Source organism: Kogia breviceps, chromosome 9 (assembly GCF_026419965.1).
Source record: "Kogia breviceps isolate mKogBre1 chromosome 9, mKogBre1 haplotype 1, whole genome shotgun sequence".
Taxonomy (NCBI): domain Eukaryota; kingdom Metazoa; phylum Chordata; class Mammalia; order Artiodactyla; family Physeteridae; genus Kogia; species Kogia breviceps.
Window position 1 is genome coordinate 42,675,503 of NC_081318.1, and position 27,006 is coordinate 42,702,508.

Here is a 27,006-nt window from a genome sequence, read left to right on the forward strand (position 1 = left end):
CTTGGAGTTCAGCAGGTGACCTGTCCTGGGGGTTCAGGGAAGCTTCCCAGAGGCACTGCACCCAGCTGCTTGAAGGACTCCAAACATCAGTGTCGTCTCTGCTTCTGTGCTTCCACTGAGCTGCCTGTTCCCTAACTTGTTGCCTTCTGTCTCTCCTTCTGCCTTCTCTCCATCTTTGGAGAGAAAGGCCATCTTTGTTAAGGGCCATCTTCGTTAAGGTCCTTGGAACTCTCCTTTGTTAAGGTCCTTGGAACTCTTCTTGTCTTACCACAGTCTTTCTTCCTCAACCATCCTATTCACTCAATGGCTTCTGAAATACATGCGTTTGTCCAAACAGTCACAAAAGAAAAGAAATTTAGAACATGGTAAGTTTGTGTTAAGGTGAAATAATTTTTTTTAACATTTGCACTTAACTTGCTGAATTGTAACAGTGTTTTTTTAAATTGAAGTATAGTTGAAATCCAATATTATATTAGGTTCAGGTGTATAACATAGTGATTCAATATTTTTATAGATTATACTCCATTTGAAATTATTGTAAAATATTGGCTATATTTCCTGTGCTGTACAATACAACCTTGTAGCTTATTTATTTTATACATAATGAATTATAAAAGTTTTTAACTTCCCATTGTTCTCATTTCATTGTGCATCTACTCTGGCTGGAGTGGACTTCAAGCATGCCCAAACATTTCTCTGGTTGTTCAGGACTGTTATCAAGGGCTGATCTTGTATTATGTCATTCTCTATGATATATAAAGTAACTCGCATCAGGCTTTCCATGCCCGCAGGTAACTTCTTAAAGTCCTGGTTGTGTTTATTTCATGGTGGGAGATGAAGAAAGACGAGCAAACATCTAGTCTCTGTGTGAATCAAGCGTGCTGTGATAAGCTGCCAGAGGAACTGCAGAGAGGGTCATGCAGAATTGCTCACAGGACCATATTACATCCAAGTGTGACAAAACTCTGTACAAAGCAAGATGCACACTTGGGCCAATCACTGGGTTGTTGTGGCATCTGTTCAGGGGTATCTGGAGGCCCAGCTTAACCCCTCTGACTTTCACACTTTGAACGGTGTCAGGAAAAGCACTGGCCCCAAAGCATCACTAACACCATTGCACCCATCACCAGTGACCCCCATCCTGAGTTGGAAACTCCTCAAATATGAATAGGAGTCCATGGAATGTGCAGTCATAGGACCAAGGATGGAATTTTGGGCTGTGTGCTCAGACACTCCCACTTCTTGCTTCTTTGTCCACTAACCCAACAAATAGGCCATTTGGGGCAGGTCAGAAAGGATTGGGATAAACTCTTTTTCTTTGTGCCCCTCTTCTCTCATTAACTTAGGGCCAATGGCAACTGGATCTTGATTCCTCCTGAGGCTGCACAGAATCCATACCACATAGCATCCCAAAGCTTCCAGCAACCAGGCATGGTTTGCACTGACCCTCAAGCAAGGTGCCAGGGCTAGCGCACTATCTCACTGCACTTTGCACTTCAGCCCTTGTAAGAGAAACCTTGATTCCAGACACAGTGTTCATTGTCTGGATGCAAAATCAGGTGCTGGAACCCATGTCAGTTTTCTCTGAAGAGCTAAAGATTCCTTACCTGTTACTTCTCCCTAACCCATAGCCTGGGACAAAATGGACACTGTAGCAACATGCAGCTACGCGGTAAGCAAAAGTAAGATGTTCCTTCGCTCCAGCATTGCTGAGCATTGTGGGCTTCGGGTCATCTTGAGATGGCAATGAATTGTCTCCAGCTATTTTCTTAATGTCAGTTTCTGAAAACAAACCAGGATTAGTGGCATGAGTTGAGTTGAATTAATAGCTGCTTGGGAAGTAAAATAACTAAATCTCTTAGTTTTTAAATATACCTGCAAAATTAATCCAAAATAATTATAGTTTAGAAATGTATAGTGAATACCTTTGAAGGCTAGACTTACATCCAGTTTATAGTCCTTACATTTCAAATGGTGAATCTCTGCTTATAACTAATAAATGTCATCAAGTACACCTAATCATAAATATCTTACAAAGAGTTAGTTTAACATTTTAGCTGGTCTCATATTTGTCCTGTCATGCTCTCACTATGCTCTTATAGGCCTTCTACACTCCATTGTTCTGGTTATAGGAGCAGAGACTCTCAGGCCCTGGGCTTTGTCCCCTGTCCATCTTCCTGCTATCATTTCAGCCATCCCCACCAGCCTCATGCCACAAGTTTACATCCTCAGAGCATGTCTACTTGCTATTTTTTCATATCCTATTTATAACCCATCAATCTTTTGATCACTAGAGTTCACTGTTTTCAAATAGAAAATTTTGTCCTTCCATAAGGCTCTAAATCTCAATTCATTTAATTTAACTAACTTTGTTTTCTGCCATTTAATTAATTCATTTAATCATACATTCAGTCACTTACCTACAAAGAGAATGGGCACCTATAGAGTGTCAGGCCTTGAGACACCACAGGGTGTTGGCAGAGAGGACTGTGGTATGCTACCCAGATTTCCCCTTCAGGTTTGAAGCCAGGGGTGTAGATGGCTGAAGGCTCACCGCTGAGTCCCTTTGGGGACTAGCTTTCAGTTGTACACATTCTGTGGAGCTGCCTGCCCAGGTTTGACTCACTCCTTTCAAGCAGCCACCACCAATAACCAGCTGGTGCGGTGTCAAAGACTTGGGATCCTTGCCACAATTTAGGATGATTGGGAAGGGCCATCCTAACTCCAGTTCTCCCTATTGGATTGGCTGAGGCTTCTGCTACAATTGCATTGCAGTTCAATTTCTCTTTGCCCAATTCCACTTCCTTCACTGCCTTACAGGCTTTGTTCTTGAAAGTGCCCCCTCCCCAAACCACCTGCATGCAAATTTTCATCTTAGAGTCTTCTCGGGGAACCTGACCTAATACAGAGCTTTCCCTCAAGAAAATTACAGTCTAACAGAGAAGTCAGACAAATAAACAGGCGAATCGACAGTGTGGTAAGTGATATGACAGGGGAAAGTCTAGGTTACTAGATGTATGGCTCAGGGTGAGGGGGGAGGAGAGTTCCTGCAGGAGCTGATTTCTAAGTGAGGTGTTAAGGATGAGCCAGTTATCCAGGAGAACTGCCACGGGCTGGGCAGGACAGAGGTATGACAGTTTAAGAGAATGGCATGTGTAGAGGTCCAGGGGAATGGAGGACACAGTGTTGGGGAATGGTGAGAGATAAGGCTGGAGAAGAAAAAAGTAGGGAGAGGGTATGACATAGCACAGTTCATGAAGGCTTAGTGAGTCATGTTTAGGAATTTGGAAGTGCTGAATGATTTTTTAAAAAGAAGTGACATCAGATTTGCATATTAGAAATGGTTCTCTGGAATAACGATGGGAAGCAAGAGAAGATGTAAAACAACCAGGTAGGAGATGGTGCTGAAACTCATGGGAAATTGATGGTGGACCATGGCAGTGAGGATGGAAAGAAAGGAATTTGAGAGACAATTATGGGATAGAATCAGTAGGATTCTGTGATTTATTGGATGTCGGAAGGAAGAGAGAAGACATAAAGATGACTCCCTGGATACGGGAACAGGGAAAATCATGGTGTCATTCACTGAGATTAGGAGACTGGAAATGACACAGATTTGGATTTGGGGGTTCGAAGTGCCAAAAAGACATCTCAGTGTGAGCGTCGAATGGGCATTTGGAGATATGGATTTGAGGCTCAGTGCGGAAATCTGGGCTGGAGACACATGTTTGGAAATCTCCAGCAAAAAGGCAATAATGAGATTGCCCAGGGAATGTGTATGGAGTCAAAGGAGGAAAGGCTCAGTTTTAAACCCTAGAAGACATCAATATTTAGTGAACAAGAGGGACCTTCAAGGGAGACTGAAAAGGAACAAAGAGACACAAAATCCAAGAACATGTGTGTCAGAGGAACCAAAGGAAGGGAGTGGTCAGATGCCAAGATAAAGACTAGTGTGTCCTTTGAATTTAGCAACGTGGAGGTCATTAGTGATCTCACTGAGAGCAGTTTTGTGGTATGTTAGATACAATGCCAGACATCCATGAGCTTGACTGACTGGGAAATGAGGAAGCAGAGATGACAGGTATAAGGAACTCTACCAGGAACATCTATGAATAAAGCAAGGAGAGGGAGAGGGCAGTTGTTTTGGGGAGATGTTAGTTTGGGAGATAGTTCTAATTAAGATGGGAGTCACTTGGGCAAGCTTAAGGCTGTTGGAAGGCAACCCAAACAGTAGAGAGATGACCCAGCAGTTAGTTGGTAGAGTGAGGCACCAAGATGGTGGGATGGAGTAAACCAACCCTTGGAGAAGAGGTTGGTTGCATATGGAAGAGGGGCTCCTTCTTGTGATGGAAAGGAAGGAGGGTCCTGGGTAAATTTGTGGGTATATGGGAGGACAGGGAGGCAAGTCCTGAGGGTGTCCAGTTTCTCCGTGGAGTAGGAGGAAAGGCCTCATCTGCTGGGAGTATGGGAGTTGGTGAGACAGGTGTGTTAGCTTTGCAAGACTAGCTGTCATGGCCAGCTCAGGCAGCTGTAACAGAATACCATAGACTAGGCGGCCTATAAAAAACAGACGTTTATTTCTCACATTTCTGGAGGCTGGGAAGTCCAAGATCAAGGTGCTGGGAAATTCAGTGTCTGGAGAGGGCCTCATTCCCCATTCAGAGATGGCCCTCTTTTTGCTCACGTGGTGGAAGCAGGAGAAGGAGTTCTAAGTCTCTTTCATGGGCGCTATTCCCATTCCTCAGGGTTCTGCCTTCATGTTCTAATCACATCCCAAAGGCCTCATCTTCAAACACCATCACACTGGGGCTTTGGTTTTGACACATGAATCTGGGGAGGAGGGAATTAGCGAACATTTGCTGTATCTGCTCTGGAGTATGGGACCAGGGGAATGAAGGAAGATTTCAGGGCAGCACTCAGGTCCAGTTGCCAATGGAATCTAAGAATTCATATAAGTTCCTGCCTTCCAAGTTGTGGGATTTCTCCAGAATTCTTCAGTAGCATGGGCATAGATCCAAAGTTGGATAGTGGGATTTTGCCAGGTCAGTGAGATGGAAGGACCATGCAGGGAATGCAGGGGGAGATCCTGACAGAGAGAGTTGCAGTGATGGGCTGGGCCCTGGCACGTGAGATGGAATAACAAGGAGACTTAGAGGCATTGGAGGTGGGTTGCTTGGATTTTAAATGCAGGAGCAAAGCCAGATTGAGGTGATGACAAGAAGCAGGATGGGGCCATTGGAGTGGGGCAGTGACATGGAGCAGGAATGCAGGTCACCAGAGATGAGGATATCAAGGAGCAGAGAGGTTCAGTGTTAGGTGCTCAAGTCATTTGCAGCAATAGTAGGAAGTGAGAGGACCGGGGGCAGGGCTACAGTAAATGGTGGGGGGAGTGTTACCAGGTAGTCTGTAGAGGACAGCAACGATTGAAGGGTAGAGATGACAAGGCTTCAGAGGAGCTTTCCAGAGGCAGAAAGGAGCTCCAGGGAAAGAAGGGGGTGGAGATATGAGGGAATGAACGTGTTACAGGAGAAAGGGCCTCTGAAAAGAGCCAAGGGGTACAGACCACTGAGATGAGCTGAGCGTATGAGGGATGGATTGTTGGCCTCAGGGAGCACAAGGTAAGGTTGGGTTGAGGAAACAGCTTAGTAGGGAGAGGATAAATTGTGTGATACATCCAGGTGCTTACCCTGGAGAATGGGCTCGGAGGACTGAACATTCAATGTCCAAGTGAATCAGTCCCCCACCTTATCTGCATCTGGCGGCAGGTGAGGGGGAGGCTTAGGCTATGAGTCAGCAAAGGCGTGCTGGATGCAAGCAAGTCCCTGTTCACATTAGAGGCTAACAGTGGGATTCATTGGCTCCCAGTGTTCCTAAGGCCACACGTGTGTGTGTGTGTGTGTGTGTTTGTGGGACGGAGGTGCTCAGCCTCATCTGGCGAGGAGCCTGCTCAGGTGTAGATAGATTTGGGGGCTCTGAGACCCAGGATCCATGTCCGGGCACTCTAAGCATTTCATGCTCCAATCTTTTTAATCCTTTTATTTATTCCTCAAACTTACATTAGTTGTTTCTTCCCTTCCTCATTCCAAAAAGGATTTAAGATGTTCCTGTTAGCACTTACTATGGGCCAAGCACACAAGGGTTTCGGATATATGTTGCTCCCTCTCTATGTGTTTCCCAAGTTTCCTTCTGTTCAAAGATCTATCGTTCCAAGAAGGCCTAGACAAGTTTCATCTCCTCCCTGAAAACTCCTCAGTCGTATAAGATATGCTCTTTTCTCTTTGGAACTCTTTCAGTGCTTGTGCTCTGAATCACATATTACCCTACGCAATCATATTTTCTCCTAGCTTACCCTGCCTCTCCATTGAAACTGTAAGACCTTTGGGGATAAGGACTTTATGTGAATTTTTAATGTCTCTGAAATCCACTAAGACACCAAGGACATAGTAAGCCCTCAGTAACAGGAACTGCATTTTAGGAAGACAAGCCCCTCTGTAATGGAGTGTTTCTTGACAGTGCACTAGAACTAGGGCTAATAATGAACTTTCTGAGTTTCTCAGGAACAGTCATTGGAGCATGAACAGTTTAAATTACAAGGTCAGCTACCAGAAAGACATAAGATAAAATCTGAAAAGCAAGAAAGTAGCAATTTACATTTGTTCTCACCAGAGGCTAAAGAAATACATTCATTATAACACAGTGACAAGCTAATGTTGGAGCTTTGTGGAAAGTTGAATGTTATACACATATACTTTGTTGCATCCATTTTAGGTTTCTGTGAAGTGTGCCTGGATTATGCAGGTTCCTCTCTTGATATGATCAACTGCTGAGGGACACAACTGTCAGAATCTAGAACTTGACCCCCAGACACTTCTGCAATAAACCGATCAAGTGACCTAGTTCAAGGAAATGAGAAACAGATGCCACAGTCAAGATCCTCCTTTTGCTGTCACTCTGTGGGTAGGAGAGCGAGTGGGAGGGAAAGGGGGGAATTTGGAAGTTTTAATTAGGGCCTTGAAAATGCAAATGTAAAGAAATAAGGAAATTGGTTCCCGGCAGTCTTCCCTTGACCAAATTTTGCTTTTCATTGTCCATTTAACAATGTTTCCCTGGTCCCTATACTTTAATATCACTAGGCTTTACTTTGGGGCATTTACTTGTCTTTATTATTTTATGCGCATTTCCTCTTTTTAATTTCCTATTTCTCCATCCCCAAAGCTTTTACAAAATTAGTTTTTTAATTAAAAATTTTTATTTCAAATGCCCAAGATGTAGCTTTTAGTGAGAAAAGGATTGGGCTTGTATCCCGGTGACCAGACCAGGGATTCTTCATGAGTGGTTGCTCTGTAGGGTTTCCATCCTTGGAATTTGTCTGCTTTGATCCAGTATTTCTATAGTGTCACATAAGGAAGTACCTTTCTGGTACATCTGGAACTCCTGAAAAAAAGGCATTAAAGGTGGCCAGTAATTCTAGTACTTTAATCTGTATTCATTATAATCTTGAATTAATTCTTAGGATCATCTACACACATTTTTTTTTAAAGCAGCTTTCAGTCCCCCCACCCTCTCTTTAGCGTCCACCACTATGTGGCATCCCTTAGCCTAAAAATATGAATATGAATAAACTGCATTCCCTGCTCTTTTGGTCTCAGAGTTATAAAGACAAAATGAAATCTGGCACATAACTTTCATGACTATTCCATTTTTTGCTGTACTACTCTCCCATTGTGAAACATCCTCCTTTCTAGGGGGGAGGAGAGAGAGAAGTAAGGGGAGTTGCCTACTATTTTATCCAAGCTTAATGACCCATGAAATGGTCATCCTTTGTAAAGCATGTGTGGGAAGCAGGAAACTTCAAGGGGAGGAGCAACTGCTCAGACAGCTGAGAAACTTGAAGTCCAGAGCGTGTGGGACTGGTCTAAACATCACACAGCTGTCCTTGCTCCTCAGCACTCTATTCCTCTGCATCTTTACATCCATTCTGGACTGTCAGCTTCAGGCTTCGGGAGGACAGAAGACTTGCCACCCTCCGTATACAGCATCCACTGCTTTGAACATTTATAGAGCAATTACTTTGATGGAAGTAATTGTTAGATACCTTACATATACTGTCTTACTTAATTTTTACAAATCTGTAGGGTAGATGTTTTTATTACTCTTATTTTAGGGATGAGGAGACCGAGACTCAAAAAGGTCTGGTAACTTGGCCAAGGTCATAGGGTTGGTACATGTCAGAGCAAAGACTGGAATATGGGTCTATTGTCACCATGTGTTTTGACCAATATGCTAGACTGCCCCCACTTGGTCGCCAAGAAGAGAAGGGACTCCTCAGCACTGGTGGAACTGATCAAAACGCACTGGGTATGGCTTAAACAATAGGTGTTCCTCTTTCAATACAGTTTAACAAATTTTCACAGTCAGGCTCTGGGTTAGGCTCTGTGGGACAATATGAAGTTGAGTAGGAAAGCTTCTTTGTTTTCTAGAAATTCGAGACCATGGGAGAGGAGGGCTAGAACTAAGTAACTTTCAACTGCACTACAGAACACAGCATATTTAATCTTCATCTGATTATGTTATCTCCTGCATTCCTTCACTCAATAACTCATTTATTCTTTCAACAAGTGTATTCTCTGGCAAAATGGTACCAGTTGAATCCAAGAGGGAAACACACTGGATCCATCTGACACATAATTTTAGAATACAAGCATTCTGTAATATCACTTCAATAATTTTAAGAAAAAAGTGTCTAAAAATAGTTGTTCCTTGTTCTGATGAAACACAGGTGAAAATTCAAATTCACAAAATATAGAGTATGAGGGATTATTAATTAGCATGGCAAATTTTTTCCCTTTACAAAATAATTAATTGCCATTAAAAAGGCATAACAGTGAATGGATGCCGATATTAATTAACTTCCTTAAATAACGAAATCACTGGACAAAGAAACTTAAGGGCAAGTATCCACAGCCACGTGAAGCACCTGGAATTACAACGGAGATAATCAGAACGATGTGGCTTGATTTACAAAATTGGGACTTAAGGACAACTTTTTGGAATAAACCCACTGGACACCGCAAGGAAAGGAACTTAGTTATCCACGAGGCTGAAAGAATGCAAGGGTTGGGGGTGGGGAGAAGGGTAACTGGGATCTGCCTGGTTTTCCCGAGCTTCCTGGGCTTCCTTCAGTCATGCCTTCCGCTTGCTACGTGGAAGAAAATGCGTTTTCGACTAAGGTTTTGTATTTTAACAGCAAATAAAGTTTTTCTGCTTTCTTTCAAGCCACAAGATTACAGCATTTAAAACTAACAAAACATACGATAATTTTCTTCTTCTCGGTCCATTCAATTTTATCACCCTCAGCCTGGGCTCCTACCCTGGTTCTCAGTTTTAATGTCAGGCACACACTTGTGTCTCGACCCTTAACAGCTCCCTTTGAGATACTCTGCTGCCATTTAAAATCGGGTTGCCCTGCTCGTCGTATCAGTGAATGCGGGAGCTGCACTCGGCAGCGCTCTAAACTGCCAGGCCACACATTGTGGAGTAACGTGACCCAGTGGCTCTACTTTGTTCTGCTCTTCTTACAGCGGCAGGGCCACCGAGGCTCCAGAGCGCACGCACAGCGCCCCCCCGTGGTCATTCCCGAGCGTCTCCTCCCCGGTCCGGTCGCCCCCGCGACGAGCTGCTTGGGCCACGCGGGCTTTCCCGGGGTCCACTTGCAGCCTTAATCGGGTCCGAAACTTCGATCAGCGGCCCCCGCCCCGAGAGAGCCCTTTCTTCTTCCCGACCGCTCCCAAAGGGAGGGACAGCCGCTCCCGGGAGGCGATACGTGCCCTCGCTCTGGCTGAGTCCTGCGCGGCTCCCACGCAGGGCCGGGGTCGCCGGGCTGCCCCAGGTCGGCCCCCGCCCTCGCCGGAAGTCCGCGCGTGCGCGCTGGCTGTCCGGGAGCGCGCGTCCGGCGCGGAGGGGCGGGGGGAGCGGGACCGCGGCAGCTCACAGGGTATCCCCGCCCCCGCCCCCCGGCGTTCCGCGGTCGCCGTGACAACCGGAGCCGCGGCAGCGGCGGCGGGCGCGCGAGTCCGGCGCCACCTGCCGGCCGCACCGCCAGGCAGGCAGCCGACGCCCGGCCTTGCAGCTTTCCCCGCCTCCCCGCCGGCGGGGAGGGGCCGGCCCGCCCTCCGCCCGCCCGCCCGCCGGAGAGTGAGCGGCGCCGGGGCCGCCCCGCCAGCCCGCTGTTCCCCGGCCGCCGTCCGGGCGCGCGCAGCGAGCGGGCGCGACTATGCCAAGATGGTCCTGCAGGCGCGGAACAAGCACCGGGAGGCGGCCCCCAAGCCGCCCCAGCCACCCCGCGCCTCGCAGTCGCCGCTGAGGGGGGCGCCAGATGTCGGCGCCGGGGAGCCCGGGCCCGAGCGCGCGCCCCCGTCCCCTCGGCGCAAGGGCGCCGCGGGCAGGAAGGGGCCCCGCGCCGAGCCCGCCCCGCCGCTCTCCGGGGGCGGCCTCGGGGGGCGCTTGGCGGCTGGGCTGCGCGGGGCGCTGGGCCTGCGGCTCTCGGGGCGCGGCCGGACCTGGACCACGCTCCTGCTAGGTGAGCAGCCCAGCGCGCGGGCGCCGCCGGGACGCGGAACTTTGAGGCGCGGGCCCCCCTCTCTCTTTCCCCTCCGCTCTCCTCCGGCTTCCGCGCCGCCGAGCCCCGCCGGTCGGTCCCTGCCAGTTCGCAGCCCTCTCCGACTTTTCCTGGGACATCCTTACCTCTTCCTTCCCTCTCCCTCCCCTAGGCTCGGTCTTCCTCGCTCCCTCCCTACTTGCTCTCTGTCTCTGCTTTAAAAAAAAAAAAAAAAAAAAAAAAAATGGCCCCGAGATCAACAGCTGCCCGGCCTGGCCTCGAATTGGCAGGTCTGCGCTAAAGAGATTGGATGCTGCTGATTGGCGCGGGCCGGCAGCCTTCCAGTTGTCTCGCCTCCTGTCCGGGAGAATGGTTTGCTTTGGGTTGGAAGTGATTCCGCTGAACTCAAAGGAAAAGCACGTCCCCTGTTCTAGAAAGTTGCTAAACTTATAATTAAATTTTGGCGTGCTGTTTTTCTTCTTGGCTGCAGACACCGCCGATGGCACTTTATTTGTGATTCCCTTCCGCACGTCACCTTCCCGTTTGTGTTGTGTTTTGGGCGCCCAAGCTGGGACCCTGCTGACCTGGGAAAGATTGGTATGGAGGGCTCCCCCTCATCCGCTGCCTTGACCTAACGGATGATATGTAATGATGTGCTGAAAAAAATAAAGTTGAAACGTTCACATGTTGTGGACCAACTTCAGGTTTCCCTTGTTTTCTGATCGACATTCTGATAAGGCAAGTTATAGCAGTTTGGATAATAGGCCTAATTTTTCTAAGTCTAAGTCAGCAAGTAAAATGCTGTAACACTGCCTTTCCTATATAATGTCATTAATGGGCTTTGGCTACTGAATTATTTAACTCTTGGTCCTTTCAAATTCCTTTAGTGACCCCAAAGAATTTGGAGTTCAGTATAGACCAAGAAATAAAATAAAACAAATCGGCTTCCCCTGAGATCACAGCCACTCAACCATAAAAAGCCAGTCATCACCGTGTGTGTGTGCCTGTACACACACACACATTTTAATGGGCTCAGAAATGTTGATATTGCTTTTGGGGTACTTTTTTTTTTCTATTGTAGATTCAAGCCTAGCGAAATTCAGTATTTTCGGTACATTTCTCCTTTTTTTCAGTTAGCGAGCTTGAAAAACCTTGCCAGTGTGCAGGTTAGTTAAATTCACCTTGGGGAGGCAGCATGGTACAGTGGATGAGACAGAGGCTCCTGAGCCAGTTCACTGTGTTTAAGTTTGGTTTAAGTTTCAAGTTATTTCCTTTGCGAGCCTTGCCTTCTCTGTGACATGGGATTTTCACCTGCCCCACTTACTCCAGGGCACATCCTGAGGAGCAGAACTAAAAGGGGTGGGTACTGTATGGCTAGACACTTTGTATCTAAAACATATAACAAGTTTTAGCTGCTATTAAACTAAAAGCACAAGCATAATATTGATTTGATATCTGGTGACAGAATGAAGTTGCATTTTTCTTGAATAGATAGCTACTATAAACATTAACCACTTTGTAGCAAAATATGGAACGGCATCACTCCTTCAGGGAGGTTACAGTAACAAATCATAGAATAATATCTGTTGCCATTTTCTTATGTGCATATTTTCTTTGCTTGTAATTTTGTTTCCTTTGAATCTTATATTGGATGGCTTATATTTGGATCTAGTAATGGCTCTTACCTAAGTTTTGTATTAATGTAACAGTGTGACACTTTACTTGGCTCATCCCTTTGGGTATTGGAAAGAGTCACAGTGAAGGTGCTCTCCCACATTTTTGGATGTACTCTGGACACTGGCCGGCAGATGGAGGTTGGATGACCAGACCAAAGTCTAGAGACGTTCTGCCCTTGCTAACCGTTTACATGAGGACACGGGGCAGCTTGAAAGATGATTCTGGAGAATAACCAGACCTGGAATGTTTGGTTCTTTCTCTGGATCTGTACTCTCAAAACTTGTAAAGAGGAGCAGAGTTTAGACATTTTTGAAAGCTGCCTCATTTTCAATCTTCTTCCCTCCCAGAATGAGTGAGAACTGAGCTGACATGATATGGTTTTTTAGTACAGGATTTTGCTATGACAAAAACTGCTTCATTTGTGTTTTGGAAGAAATTTTACAACTTGAGGCTCCCTGATAGAAGCGCACCTTTTAAAGAGAGGCTGAGTAGGGGTCCCTAGTCTCTCATCTCCTCCATGTGTGTGAAGCACTGATGGGGAACTCACTACCTACCAGGATGGCCCTTTCCACTGTTGGGCAGTCTTAAGCCCTGTTAAAAAAATCCATTTTAATAAACATGTTTTTCTTTTTTTTAAGACATTATTTACCATTTAATAGTAACAGTCATAAAGAAGGTCTTTGAAATGTTTATTTTTAGATGTTTCAACCCAGTAGCTCCCTATATCAGCCAGGAGAGGCAGTGGTGTAGTAAGAAGAACCATGACACTGTTTTCGTAACTTTTTTGACCACAACCCGCAGAAAGCAACACAATTTACGTTAAACTGCTCACACTTCTGAAAATCCAACCCTGTATATTTATGCATGTGTCTCTCTGTCTGTCAAACTGTTTATGTCAGTGTCCTGGCAGGAAACAGATTTAACAAGTGGCTTATTTTCAAAAGTGTGAGCAGGTTTAAGGAACCCACAAAGGACACTGAAGCACCCAGGGATTGTCACCAGTGGGAAGGTGCTACCACCTCTGGGCCTGAAGGGAAAGGGAGCTTCCTCTGGAGCTGAACCCAAGGAGAGCTGTGGAGTGGGGGCAGGATCACCCAAGAAGAGTGACCCCAAACACTCTGCCCACCCTCTGATCTCCCACTGGTGCCTCTCACTGGCTCTCCAGTGGTAAATCCTTAGTCAAGGGGCCCAGCTGAGTCATTCTGTAGGGTCAGCCTCCTGGGGCTGGGAACAAGGCAGAGAAGGGAGGAGAATTGATTTGAAAAGGGAAATGGAGACTAAGAGCAGTATGTGCATACATTTAAAATAAAAAGGTCATGCACTGTACTCACCCTATAATATACAGTGCCTTTTGATTTTCTGTTCTGTCCTTTTTCTTAAAAAATGCTGTTTATAAACCATTAAGCTGATTTCACGATCTAGTATTATGACCCACAGTTTGAAAACACTGCCTTAGAGGAACTGTTTTCTGATTATGTACTTGTTTCAAACTCATTGGTGCCTGAGCAAAGCATTTAGCTTCTCTGAGCCTCAGTTTGTACACATGTAAAAATGGGAGACCTGGACTAGACTAGTGGTTCTCAACCTTAGCTGTATACTAGTGTCACCTGGAAACTTAAAAAAAATCCCCAAAGCTAAGCCACACATCAGACCAATTAAATGAGAATCTGGGGTGGGGTGAGGTGGAGGGAAGCATTAGTAGCTTTAAAGTCTGATGTTCTGCTTCCCTTTAGGAGCAGACTGTCTAGCATCACAGAGTGACATTCCTACTTGACAGCAATCCCCTGGAACTAAGTGTATCTACCCCTCCCCTCTTTTAAATGGGGACACAGACAGCCCAGTTTGCCAGAGTTTCTTCTAATCTCTATTGTTTTCCCAAAACGAGCTGTGAGTTGCCATTTATCATCTGATATGTCTGTTATTTTAATTGGAGTAGCATTCACAGGGATGGTGAAGACTTGGGGTGTGGTGAGGGGACAGATTTAAGGGAAAAGATCAAGAATTCTATCTTGGACATGTTACCTTTGAGACATTCATGAGATGTCCAAGTAGAAATGTCAAGTAGGCAATGGGACATAAGAGAAGAGATCTGAGTGGGAACATAAAACAGGGAGTCATCAGCAAATGGGTGGTATTAAATTCATGGGAATTGATGATAGTATCTTCTCCTGATATGGGGTTTACTCTGTGCCAGGCATAGTTCTAAGTATTTTAGATTAACTGACTTATCTCAAATTCATTTAACTATTAAGTCAGTCCTCACCATGACACTGTGATTTTCATACCCATTTTACCAGATTGGGGACCTGAGGCACACCGATGTTAAGTAACTTGCCCAAGGTCACCCCGAGAATGTGGAAGGGCCAGGAATTGAACCCAGGCAATGTGGCTCCAGAGTTCATGCTCTTAACTGCTATGCTTATATTTCATCTTCTCTAGGGTGAGTATAGCAAGAAGAGAAATGAAACCCCAGGGTCCAGTTCAGAGAAACCTCAACATTTAGTGCTCAGTAAGCATTAGCTTTCTTGTTTCTTCCTTCTTCAGGGGAAATAAGGAAGAGAGGGATCATAACTAGAGATAAGGGAATAGAGGTGGAAAAAGAGCATATTGGGGTTGGCTTAGTGGACAAGAAAAGCTGAGGAACCGAGAGGCACAGGGGCCTCTGGCCATCTTGTGGGATGGCTTTCAAACAAATGCTTAGACACACCTGAGCACCAGCCCTGAGGGTGTATTAATACATAGATGTTGGGCCAGTACAGTTCCCTGAAAGCCAGTGAGTTGGATGGGTATTTGGGCTTTTAGAGTTTCCTCTGTTTAAAACCATTTTTTTCTTTCTAAAGTACACTTCTGGTTAACTTTAAAGAATGTTTATAATCACTTAAATATATGTTATTATTAAAATATACAATTAGGAGAGTTCTGAATATGTGATATTCATGAGAGCTCAAATAAATAACAAATGTGATAAGTTTAATTTGTGTAAATATAAGGATATATTACCAACTTGTGATTGATTTTTGGCCCAATATATGGCATCAATACTGAAAGCAGGTAAAATTTTATTATCTACATGTTTGTATTTGGATGTTGCTAAAAATGCACTATAGCTATTTTTGTAAGCTTTACACACTTTGTGTGTAAGATTAGGCTATATTATAATGTCTCTTATAGCTTATGTTAATGAGATATTTACATTATCATAGAGACTACAAGCCTGTGTGCTTGTTTCCAAATGGGATAGCATAGGCTTTATAATTTATATGTTTAGTCTTTTGTTTGTTTGTTTTTAGTGGTACGCGGGCCTCTCACTGTTGTGGCCTCTCCTGTTAGCGGAGCACAGGCTCTGAATGCGCAGGCTCAGCGGCCATGGCTCACGGGCCATGGCTCACGGGCCCAGCGGCTCCGCGGCATGTGGATCCTCCCGATCCGGGGCACGAACCCGTGTCCCCTACATCGGCAGGCAGACTCGCAACCACTGCACCACCAGGGAAGACCTATATGTTTAGTCTTAAATTCTTGTTTTGCTAGTTCATCTTTTACCATCAGATTATACTTTGCCCAAACCATTGGAACATTATTCTTCCAGGGAAGAGTCTGCTAGTTTTCTTTAGTTACCATTCTGATGATTACTAGTCATAAAAGTTAGTAAAAATTACATTTCTTTCTAGGTCAAAACCTTTACATTACTGTTTAATCCCATAAAAAGCAGTCCTGTTTCATAGGAAAGATCAGTTCTCCATGGGTGATCTTTCATAATTCATGAATCATTGAGTACGATTAAGTTTAAAAAGTGGAAGAATTAATTTTTAGAGTACATAAATCTACAACTATTGTAACTTTTATTTTTGTTTTAATACTAATTTTCATTTTCGCAGCATTATTACTGTCTCTCCCTCTCCCCCCCCCCCCGAATACATTTAAGAGCTCATATATCTTCATGTTTTCCTGGCATATTTCCTCATATTTGACTTCATTTTCAAAGTAACCAATTATCAAGTGTGTTTTTCAGTACTTTCACTACACGTAATTGATTCTTGGATGGCATTTTGTATTTTAATCGTAGCAGCAAATGTTAACATAACAGCATAGTCACCAAAATCAGTCACAGAAGTTCTGAGTGATTCATTGTACTGACCAAGGATGGAGGTGATTTTATCTTCTAGTTTACAGTAGCACCAACTATATCTTAAAACACAGTTTATAAATCACTTGGCCAATAACTTTTGAAAACTTGCCATCTTGACAGATTTTTAATTTGAGAATATTGTTATAATTGAGAAGAGTGAGGCTTTATTCATATGTTCACGCCAACTCAAATTTGCCTAATATACTACTGCTCTGCATTGCATTTTCCTATTACTTCCTAACAGTAACCACTGCTTTTTGTAGTGTAGCCTTTCATTGCTGCAAATGTCACACCTCAGAATATTTTCCCCATGTTTTAATACTAATCATAAAGTACTTACATAACTAGCAGAGAGCTACCGTTTTCTACTAAGTTTAAAAGTTTTTAAAAAATAAGACCTGATTCCTCACTCTTCTCATCTTTGATCTTCATGGAAGTTTCATGGGAATCTAGAACTTAAAAGTTAACTCCTGGGGCTTCCCTGGTGGCGCAGTGGTTGAGAATCCGCCTGCCGATGCAGGAGACACGGGTTCGTGCCCTGGTCCGGGAAGATCCCACATGCCGCGGAGCAACTAAGCCCGTGAGCCATGGCCGCTAGGCCTGTGCGTCCGGAGCCTGTGCTCCACAACGGGAGAGGCCACAACAGTGAGAGGCCCGCATACCGAAAAAAAAAAAAAGAAAAAAAAAAAAAAAGTTAACTCCTGGAATTTTATATGTGAGGAAACTAAAGTGGGCCAGATGAATGGTCTAACATCTCTAGTGAGTTCACTGGGTGAAGTTTGGGATTAAAGTTAAGGTATCTTGGCTTGTTAAGCACATCTGTCAAATCGTAGGTTTCAGATCTACAATCTAAGGCAACTGTCACAGATGCTTTAATGGGAAGATGGTCTCATGTGTTCCAAGACCTGATAACTTCTTTAGCAAGAGCACTACTTTGGTGGCTTATGCTCATTTGGGAAATTGCTCTGATTGTTAAATCCTTATGGTCAGCCTTTGACCTATCAGTCTCCATTTTGTCTTTGCATAAACTTTTTTTGGAAACTACTAAATTCTGAATTGTTTTTGATTGTGTTAGTTGGTTGTTTGGCATTGTTACAAAAAAGCAATAAAATAGTAAAAAACAGTATCACAGTTTTCTTAATCATTTAAAGGCTAAGCAAAACATTGTGCTACCTAAGGGCAGTTTGCAATTTGGGGAGAATGCATAACCTTGAGAATCCATAACCATAGCCTTAAAACTTTAAGTGGCTTATCGATTAATTAACTTGTTAAAATCTCTTGCTTAATAATATGCTGGGCCTGGGTGTATATTGTGTATATATGGATCTTTTTTTTTTTTTTTTTCCCTCTAGTGAAAAGATGCAGCTTCTACATTGTTTTACATTAGATTTATTAAAGCTTTACAGTTCCATTATGATTGCTCAGGGGCATTTAATGAGCTAGTGTATTATTTCAGGTGTATATTTTATCTAGCTACTTGTTCTTTAAAAACTGAAATGGAATTTTTTTTCAGCAAGGAGAAAGTTACTTTATGAAAATAGGTAATGTAGGTTACTGTTTGATTTAGAAATATTTGTGTCCATATTATGTGAGGATATGATTTTTAAAAGGAAGTTAGAATTTATTGCTTTAAAAACCCATATGTTGGGTAATTGTATTAAGTATTGCCTACTTTAATATATGTATATACATACTTTTTTTTTTTTTTTTTTTTTTGCTGTACGCGGGCCTCTCACTGTTGTGGCCTCTCCCGTTGCGGAGCACAGGCTCCAGACGCGCAGACTCAGCGGCCATGGCTCACGGGCCCAGCCGCTCCGTGGCATGTGGGATCTTCCTGGACCAGGGCACGAACCCGTGTTCCCTGCATCAGTAGGCGGACTCTCCACCACTGCGCCACCAGGGAAGCCCAACATAAATATTTTAAATGTGAAAATTTTCTTTGTCTATTTCTTTGTTTAGAGGCCTAATTTTATACTGTTTGGGGGCGGTGATATACCTTTTCCAGGTTCTGTTTTCATAATTTCACTTCAAAATAAACCTTTGTCCTTGATTTTTAAATTATTTCTAAGAAGTTTCCTCCTTTATGTCAGTGTACCCTTTTGGTAAATGTGCTTATTAACATTTTTTAATGCTTAAGCTTCCAATCAGAAGGGCATCAGAGGCATAGAACCCAGGCAATCCGTGAGGCCTTGGTTTATCCCAATCATGTGACCTTTGGCCTCATGGGAAAATAAGAGCTATTTTTGCCTCAAAAGGGCTCCTGGATATTTTCGCTTAATATGTGAAAGTGCTCTGTGAACTGAAACTGTTAAAACAGTTGTTAGACTTACTCATTATAAGTGAGAATTTCTTAATTTTTCCCTAACTGTTGTAAGGTATTATTTTGCTCAATGCCAAATATATGGAGGAGATTCAAATTAACTAAGGTCAACGTCACAAGCATTAGTACATAGACCACTGTGAATTCTACCGAGGAGCTATATAGTTTCTTATAGTCGTGATGGAATTTTAAAGTAGTCCTATTTCTCACTTTGAGACTTAATGTCCCTATTAATAAACTGAGTGCATTCCTTTTTTCCCTATTGAAAAAACAAATTAAAAGAGTCAAACCTGCCAAGGCTTTTAGTTTGGGGAGCAGAAAGATCTGAAAGGAAAACAGAAAATAACCATGGAGGCCCCTTGGACAGTGTGAAATCCTAAGTATTAGTAGTAGTAATTGTAGCTATACACGGTCATTACATGCTGGGAATAGAGATAACCAGGTGAAAAGCCCTCATTTCACATTTGGTGAAAATGAGACTGAAGCTAAATAAGTCATATAAAATCTAAGGAATATTTCTTCTTAAGAATGACTTTCTTACCATGGAAGGTAAAAAAAAGAATTCGATTCTTTTTTTTTTTTTTTTTGTGGTATTCGGGCCTCTCACTGTTGTGGCCTCTCCCATTGCGGAGCGCAGGCTCCGGACGCGCAGGCTCAGCGGCCATGGCTCACGGGCCCAGCCGCTCTGCGGCATGTGGGATCTTCCCGGATCGGGGCACGAACCCGTGTCCCCTGCATCGGCAGGCGGATTCTCAACTACTGCGCCACCAGGGAAGCCCCGATTCTTAATTTTAATTCTTTCCCTTTCTTAATCTTTATTTTCACCTGTCAGGATTTTGACATCTTTTCCTTCAGAATATCTTTTGAATTTATATTTGCCTTTTCATAATAAAAATTGTTAAAAATGTAGATTTCCAAGCCCCAAGTGAGATCTGTTGAATCAGGAACTCTGAGAGTGGGGGGGCAGGAATGCAGTCTTAACACGCCCCCCTCCCACAGATCAGTGTTCTCATCCCTGGCTACATGTGAGAATCATCCCCAGTGCTAGATCTTACAATGTTCAAAGTTCCCTGGTGATTCCAGCATGCTGTCAGTGTTGAGACATTGCCCTTAAAAGTGTTTATAAATCACCTGAGGGCTCAGAGGATTTGGGATGGGACCTGAGAGTCTGAATTTCTAATAAGCTCCTAGATGACCCAATTATTGCCAGAAAACATGTGCAACACAAAGCAGCCAATTCTTACATTAAATTTTGTGAACAGCTATGGAGATTTTGCTCCAGTCATTTCTGTACCAATGATAATTAACCTTGACTGTATATCAGAATAGCTCAGGTATTAAAAAAAAAATCCCTGGAGTTTCAGATTTAGGAGCCCTGGATTAATACTCAAACGTCTCTAGTTTTATTTAGTGCCACGGACGATTCTAATGCAATCCCACGGTTTAGATCACCTTGGCTCTATATTGCTGCTTTATGATGTTCTCTCTGAAAGTTGCTCTGTCTCTTTATTGACTAGCTCAGTGCTTCTGAACCTTTTTTATATCGTGGCACACATAGAAAATGATACCGTTTGCGTGACATGAGCAGGTGGTCTCTTCAAAGCGCAGGGTTACTGGCCTGGGGGGGACTCTGGTGGCTACCGTTCTTGATACCACTGGTAGAGTGACTCTGCCCAACTCCCCTCTGGAGTTCCTCGAGCTCTGAGAGCCTGACACACTATATATATATAGTGAGTGAGCCTTCACTTAATGTCTCATTATTGTCAATATCATGTGTATTCTGTATCACCAGTATCAGTGTGGGAATTCTTTTGTGATGTTGGATCAGCGTCCACATACAGCCTTATTGTAACTGTCTTCTTTTCTGGCTATGCACCATAAATCCTCACCTAAATTGTAATCATGTCCTGTAATCCATCCCCCCTCCCCCCCCCCCCCCCCCAATCCCACTTTAATAAATCCTGTGCTGAGAGGGCCACTATTTTTTTTGTTTGTTTTTGTTGTTGTTTTTTGTTTGTTTGTTTGTTTTGTTTTTTTCTGTACGCGGGCCTCTCACTGTTGTGGCTTCTCCCGTTGCGGAGCACAGGCTCCGGACGCGCAGGCTCAGCCGCTCCGCAGCATGTGGGATCTTCCCGGACCGGGGCACGAACCCGTGTTTCCTGCCTCGGCAAGCGGACTCTCAACCACTGCGCCACCAGGGAAGCCCCAGAGGGCCAGTATTGATCTGCCTTCTCAGATTTCCTATAGTTCATAGACTTTGTGCTATTTGCTTGGGTGCCTAATGTGTTCTCTCATTTTATGCACCTAAATCTTCTCTCTCGAAGATTTTATCTTTTAAGGGCCCAGATGCTGGCTTTAATGCCCTCAGTTTCTAGGAAAATGTGTTGTGCATCTAGGAGGCATTTAGGTACTTGTTGGCTTTAAAGCCCTTGATAACACACAATCTTGGTGTAGAAAGAAGGAAGGGGCCAAGCCTGAGGTATATACGACCGTTTTCTCTTTCCCAAACTGGGTCCTAAAGAATGTCTGTTTACTTATTAGTTTACTACATGGAAACTGGGCTTTGATTTTTTTCTAGGTACTATAGACTAGAAACATGATTTTTTTCAATATATTAATTATGTTATATCTGTTTTACCTTCACATAATGGGAATCCTTTGAGCAGTTTGGAATGCTTAGATAATTGTCTTTAGGTGTTTAGGTTTTGACTTAATTGAGTATATTCTCTAATTTCTCTCACATGGTGATAGTCATTTAACAGTTCAACCCAGTGAGGTGCCAGGCACAATGCTAGAAGATGTAGATATTAAGATGAATTAAACACAAGCTCAGCCTCAAGGCTTTGCATCCTAGCATAGGGAGCTGTTCAGGTGCTCTAATAAAAGTGTAATAGCTATGTTGGCAGGACAAGCTTCACAAAATGCCACATTTGAATTCCTTTGACTTTGAAGGATGTATTCGTAGTTTTCAGGCAGGAGCAAAGGCATAGCATCATTAAAACACTTGGTAGGGACTTTCCTGGTGGCACAGTGGTTAAGAATCTACCTGCCAATGCAGGGGACATGGGTTCGATCCCTGGTCCGGGAAGATCCCACATACCGCAGAGCAACCAAGCCTGTGCACCACAACTACTGAGTCTACGTGCCACAAGAACTGAAGCCTGTGCATCTAGAGCCCATGCTCTGTAACAAGAGAAGCCCACGCACCTCAACGAAGAGTAGCCCCCACTCACCGCAACCAGAGAAAGCCCACATGCGTAGCAATGAAGACCCAACGCAGCCAAAAACAAAACAAAACTCTTGTCATTTTAGGGGATCATTGCCCAGAAGTCTCAATGCAGCCAAAAAGAAAACTAAACAAAACAAAAAACACTTGTCATTTTAGGGGATCATTGCCCAGTGCAGCCAAGCATGAAGGGTCTGTGGTGGGATTAACTGGAAAAAGGCCAGAATGTGGACTCCATGGTGTGAGCCATGGAAAGTCATGGGACTTCTTAGACAGGGGGAGGAAATGCTTAAGTCTGTACATTTAGAAACTGACTTCCTTCTCTGGGAAGGATTGTTGGTGTGGAATAGGGAGACTATTTATTGGTGACTTCAACTTCTGGGAAGAAACTTTTAAACTCTGAATGGACCCTTGAGAACAATTGTTAGTAATACTAGGAAGAGGTTGAGTGTGGAACGTGTCAAGGTTGATTTGAAAACCTTGTCCAGTGGATTTAAGAAGAGTTCTTAACTTCTTTTTATATCATTTTGTTACTTGAGCATTAGGGAGGCCAAAACTGTGCAGAATGCTTTAAGTATGGATTAACCTCAATTTAGGAATAAGGTGTATTTTTAAATTTTGCAAGTCATTTTGGACTTACAATATATTTCTCTATATAAATATTGTTTTGAGATGACGTCATCAAATGCCTACAGATGGGAAGGGAGGCAGCTCTGTCACTGTGGAAAGAAACTGAGGCTTGGAATTAGAACTTCTGGGTCCAGGTTCTTGCTTTTGGGGAAATAACCTCTCAGAGGCCCAGTTTTTCATTTGTAAAATGGGAATAAATACAGGATTGTTGTGAGACAGATAAGAGGGCTTGTGAAGGTATTCTGTGAATTAAGTCAAGTACTAGTTACGAAGTACAGGCGTAAGGGATTAAATGTAGAGTAGATGGGAAACTGTAGTCCTGGCTGTGGTTGCAGGAGGGTAGCTGGCAGGTTACCAGAGAGGGGCAAAAGGGGAGAAGCAGCCCACCTTGGCTTCACATTTCCTGCTCTCCTGCCTTGAGGAGGAGGAAGAGAGAAAGGACAGTGGGTCTCCAACTTTAGCGTGCAGAAGACTCAGCTGAGGAATCTTAGGAAAGCAGGTCGCGGGGCTCGACTTCCCAGCAATCCTAACTGGTTGGGTGGGAGGACTTCTGAGTCACCTGCTGGGGCGAGGCGACCTCGGGGAAGGTAGGAGGCTGGGAGAGTTTGGTGAGAGAGGTCTGGGGAATCTGCTGCTGGTTGGAGAGGGGATGGGATCTAGGAGCCCTTGAGGACTGAGCAGAAGAGCGTGGAAGGACCCCCTCCTCCCTTTCTTTCCCTGTTCCTCCTGCCCTCTTTACTGCTGCAAAGCTCTGCGGGCCAGGCAAGGTCGAGAGGGGAAGCAGGGGGCATCCCCTTCCCACATTCAGAGCCGTGGCTGGAAGGAGGGGTGTCAAGAGGGAGCAGAGCTGGGTCAGGACCTCGGGACCTCCACGGCGCCCGGGTTCCAGACTGAATGGGAGGCGTAGGCAGCGGGCTGCACGTAGGCGAGGGGTCTAATCTGCACTAATCACTGGGAGTTTATTTTTGAAAAAAAACCAAAACTATTCTATGCACACGAGTGTGTGTGTGGCTATCCATCAATCAAAGTATATCCAACTTTGGTTTATTATGTGGACATGGTTTAGGATTATTTAATTTCCCATCTTAATTATATGCGTTAATTCAGCAAACATTTGAGTCTGGCTATGTGCTTAGCTTCTTGCTAAGTACTACTATAGTAAAATTCAGTGAAACATTGTTTGTACCCTCAGGGAGTTACATTCTATTTTGTTTATTAAACAAGATTCTAATAACAGGAGAATACTTTCCAGTGAAGAAGCAGCTCAAATCGCATAAGGCTGAAAATTGATATAATGTGATATATAATCTTGTACAAAATTTCTTTAATCAGAAAGTGGAAGGAGTGGCCAATTTAGTTTCAGAGTATTGGTAATTTGTGTGCTTTTAGCAAAACTTAAGAGCCTTTCAGAATTCTCAGCCGCAGGATTGCAATCATTTGGATTAGGTTACAGAGCAAACCTTCTTTCCTTGAACATCTTTTTCTTATAGAATAGTTTTGGATTTTTTTGAAAGTTTTCTTTATCTTCTGATTTTTAAAAAAATGCTGTATTTACCTCAGTACCTTAGAATGACAAGAATAGCATATGTGTTAAACTGGAAAAATTGGTTATCAATTTTGTGATACTCCCAAAAGACTATACACAGGATTGATAATCACTGGAATACATTTAGAGAAAATCATTTATAATATTTTCTGTAGGCAAGAAGGCAAGAAAAGCTCTTTAGGGATACTTGAGGAATTTTTTGTCATTTTATGTCCTTATGCTTAAATTATGCTCACAAGACAGTATCTGCTTTACTTGCTGGGACTTTCGTTTTCAAATGACATATGCATATGATTTATCTCAATTTTGAATAAATTGAAGTATAGCTCTATACTTTTATAAAAAAATTAATAGCTTCTATAAAACATACTGCCTTTATCAACAGGTGAATTGCAACTTTTTTCTTTTGTGTTTAAAATTAAAAAAGAAAGAGGGAAGGGGAATAAGATACTTAGGGTAAGGAGACTCTGGCCTTTGTGTCAGCCCCTCCCTCCTCCACAAGAGGCCACACAGTACAGGGATCTTAGGTCAGAATTCCTGCTTCCAACCTCCTTTTCTCTGTTTATCCACTTTGTTTCTTGGGCAAGTTCCTAAAGTTCTCTGGGAATCAACTTTTATTATCTGTATACCAGGGAAGTTTGGTACCTAACACATCGGATGGTTGCGAGGATTTATTGAGTTAGTTCAAGTAAAGCACTTAAAAATGCCTGGCAGGTAATAAGAATTCAAATGTTAGCTGCTTTATTACTATTATTAAATTGAAATGAACAAAGGACTTCAAAACATTGGGAAGATTATGAATCGACCCTGGAAACTATGAAAGAGGGTCATTCAAATGCCAAGAAATCCAGGAATTGTCTAGTGCTGAACGGATTGAATTAAAGGAAGGTACCAAAAGGCGCTTTGTATCTTCCATCCTTCTGAGAAGTTGTAGTATTCTGAGGAAGTAGAGAGATGATGATCTTAAGAAATCCTATGTATCGCTGCAGAATTGTGAAGGTCAAAGGCTAATTTAAAGGCATAATGTGAAATGCATTTCTGTTAAAGTCAGCAGAATACTGGATGCCCTCTTTTATCAGAATTGCTTAGTATTATTCTAGAAGTTTATTATTATTGTCAGATGGGAAGAAGAAGCTAATAGTAAAATTATAAAACATGAGCAAAGTTATCTTTTAAAAATATTATTTAAAATGGAGAATTGAAGATGATAAACCAAAAAAAAATAGAATTAATAGTTTAATAAATAAGCCCAAAAGAAATACATTACAAAATAAATACACTTCGGGCTTCCCTGGTGGCACAGTGGTTGAGAGTCCGCCTTCTGATGCGGGGGACACGGGTTCGTGCCCTGGTGTGGGAGGGTCCCACATGCCGCGGAGCGGCTGGGCCCGTGAGCCATGGCCGCTGAGCCTGTGCGCCCGGAGCCTGTGCTCCGCAACGGGAGAGACCACAGCGGCGAGAGGCCCGCGTACCGCAAAAAAATAAATAAATAAATAAAATAAAAAATAAATAAATACACTTCAAAAATAAATACATTAAAATATCCAGTAAAGTATAATGAAAACAAAATTTCATGGTCATTAGCAGGAACAAAAAGATGTTAAACTCCCAGGAAAGACTTAATAAGAAATATGAGTTAACTATGTATTATGTATTAGCTCTACTGATAGGACTTTTGTCGACGGCAGTTGAAAAGAGAGTTGAATAATTGAAGTTATATATCATGTTTATGGATACTAACATATACATATATATTATAAATACGTAGATTCTTCCCATATTAATTTATGAATGAAATCAAAATTATAATCTCTAAGGGATTACCAAAGTATAATGTGACAAGTCTTCAGTATGATAAGGTGGTATTTACATTCTATGACAGAAGAATGATTTATTCAGCAACATGATAGATCATTGAGAAAATAAAGCCCAGATTTTATTATGGTGGTGTGAAGTCTTTAAAGGTAAAAAAAACCAAAAAGGGAGTGGATAGTAGATTTGTCAATAAGAAAAAAATATCAAAATTTCAAAAGGTCAAAGTACCATGTACAAATAAATGTCAAATGACAAACCTAGTTAAATATTTGTAGTTTCAATGATCTGGAAAGAGTAAGTCTTTTTCTTTTGTAACCATTAGTATCTTCTAGGTAAAATGCATTTTTTAATTTTAAAAAATATAAATACTTCTTTAAAAATAAGACAATAAGATCTGAGCTGTTTGTCTTTCATTTCTAAGAGTACTTTATAGTTCATTTCCTTAGTAGTTACTTAATCAGAAGCCTGCAATACAGTGAATCTTGTGATACAAGGAAACTGAATGGTATTTTCTGGATTCATTTTAATGTGTTCTTTGTACTTATACAGAAAGCAAACTATTGATTCTCGTATGAGACTGATTTTATTACTAGCTTGTTTTCTCTCTCTTTTCTATTTTCCTCCCCCCCATCTCTTTCTTCCTTCTTCTTTTGTTTTAAATTTGTTTAAAAAATAGTAAAATGTATTATAGAAATTCAGATATTGCAGCATACGTTGAAAGTAGTAGTTCCCTCTTTTTATCCATCCCTGAGGTCACCGTATTTCTTTATTCTTTTGCCTCTCACCATTGGTTCTATTCGCTTTGCAGTTGAGTTTGTGGAACTTTCCATCGGAGGGTTTCTTGTATAGTTGTTGGCAAATAATAGCTCCTCATTTATTTTGTTGAATGAGTGTGTGAATGAAAATTGTAGATATATGCTTAATTCTTTTATAATTCAGTCTACTGGTATTTTAAGCAGAGCCCTGGGACTTCTTTTGAAGAGTCCCTATTCTTTGCCCCGTCCCTAAGAGTTCAAGATTCACAATTCCCAGACTTTACCATGCTTATCTTCGTAATGCTTTTCTGTAG

At 42.9% G+C, this 27,006-nt stretch overlaps 1 protein-coding gene across 3 annotated transcripts in view; it reads left to right on the top strand.

Moving 5' to 3' along the window:
- The first annotated feature begins 10,207 nt into the window (after positions 1 to 10,207).
- Positions 10,208 to 27,006, top strand: part of DPY19L1 (dpy-19 like C-mannosyltransferase 1) — a 96,332-nt gene continuing 79,533 nt past the window's right edge. For 2 of the 3 annotated variants that reach the window (XM_067042356.1, XM_059074029.2), the window contains exon 1: positions 10,208 to 10,579. In XM_067042356.1, coding sequence (XP_066898457.1) covers positions 10,282 to 10,579 — 298 coding nt within the window. In that variant the 5' untranslated portion in view covers positions 10,208 to 10,281. The remainder of the gene's footprint in view (positions 10,580 to 27,006) is intronic. The other variant, XM_067042357.1, reaches the window with a different exon arrangement.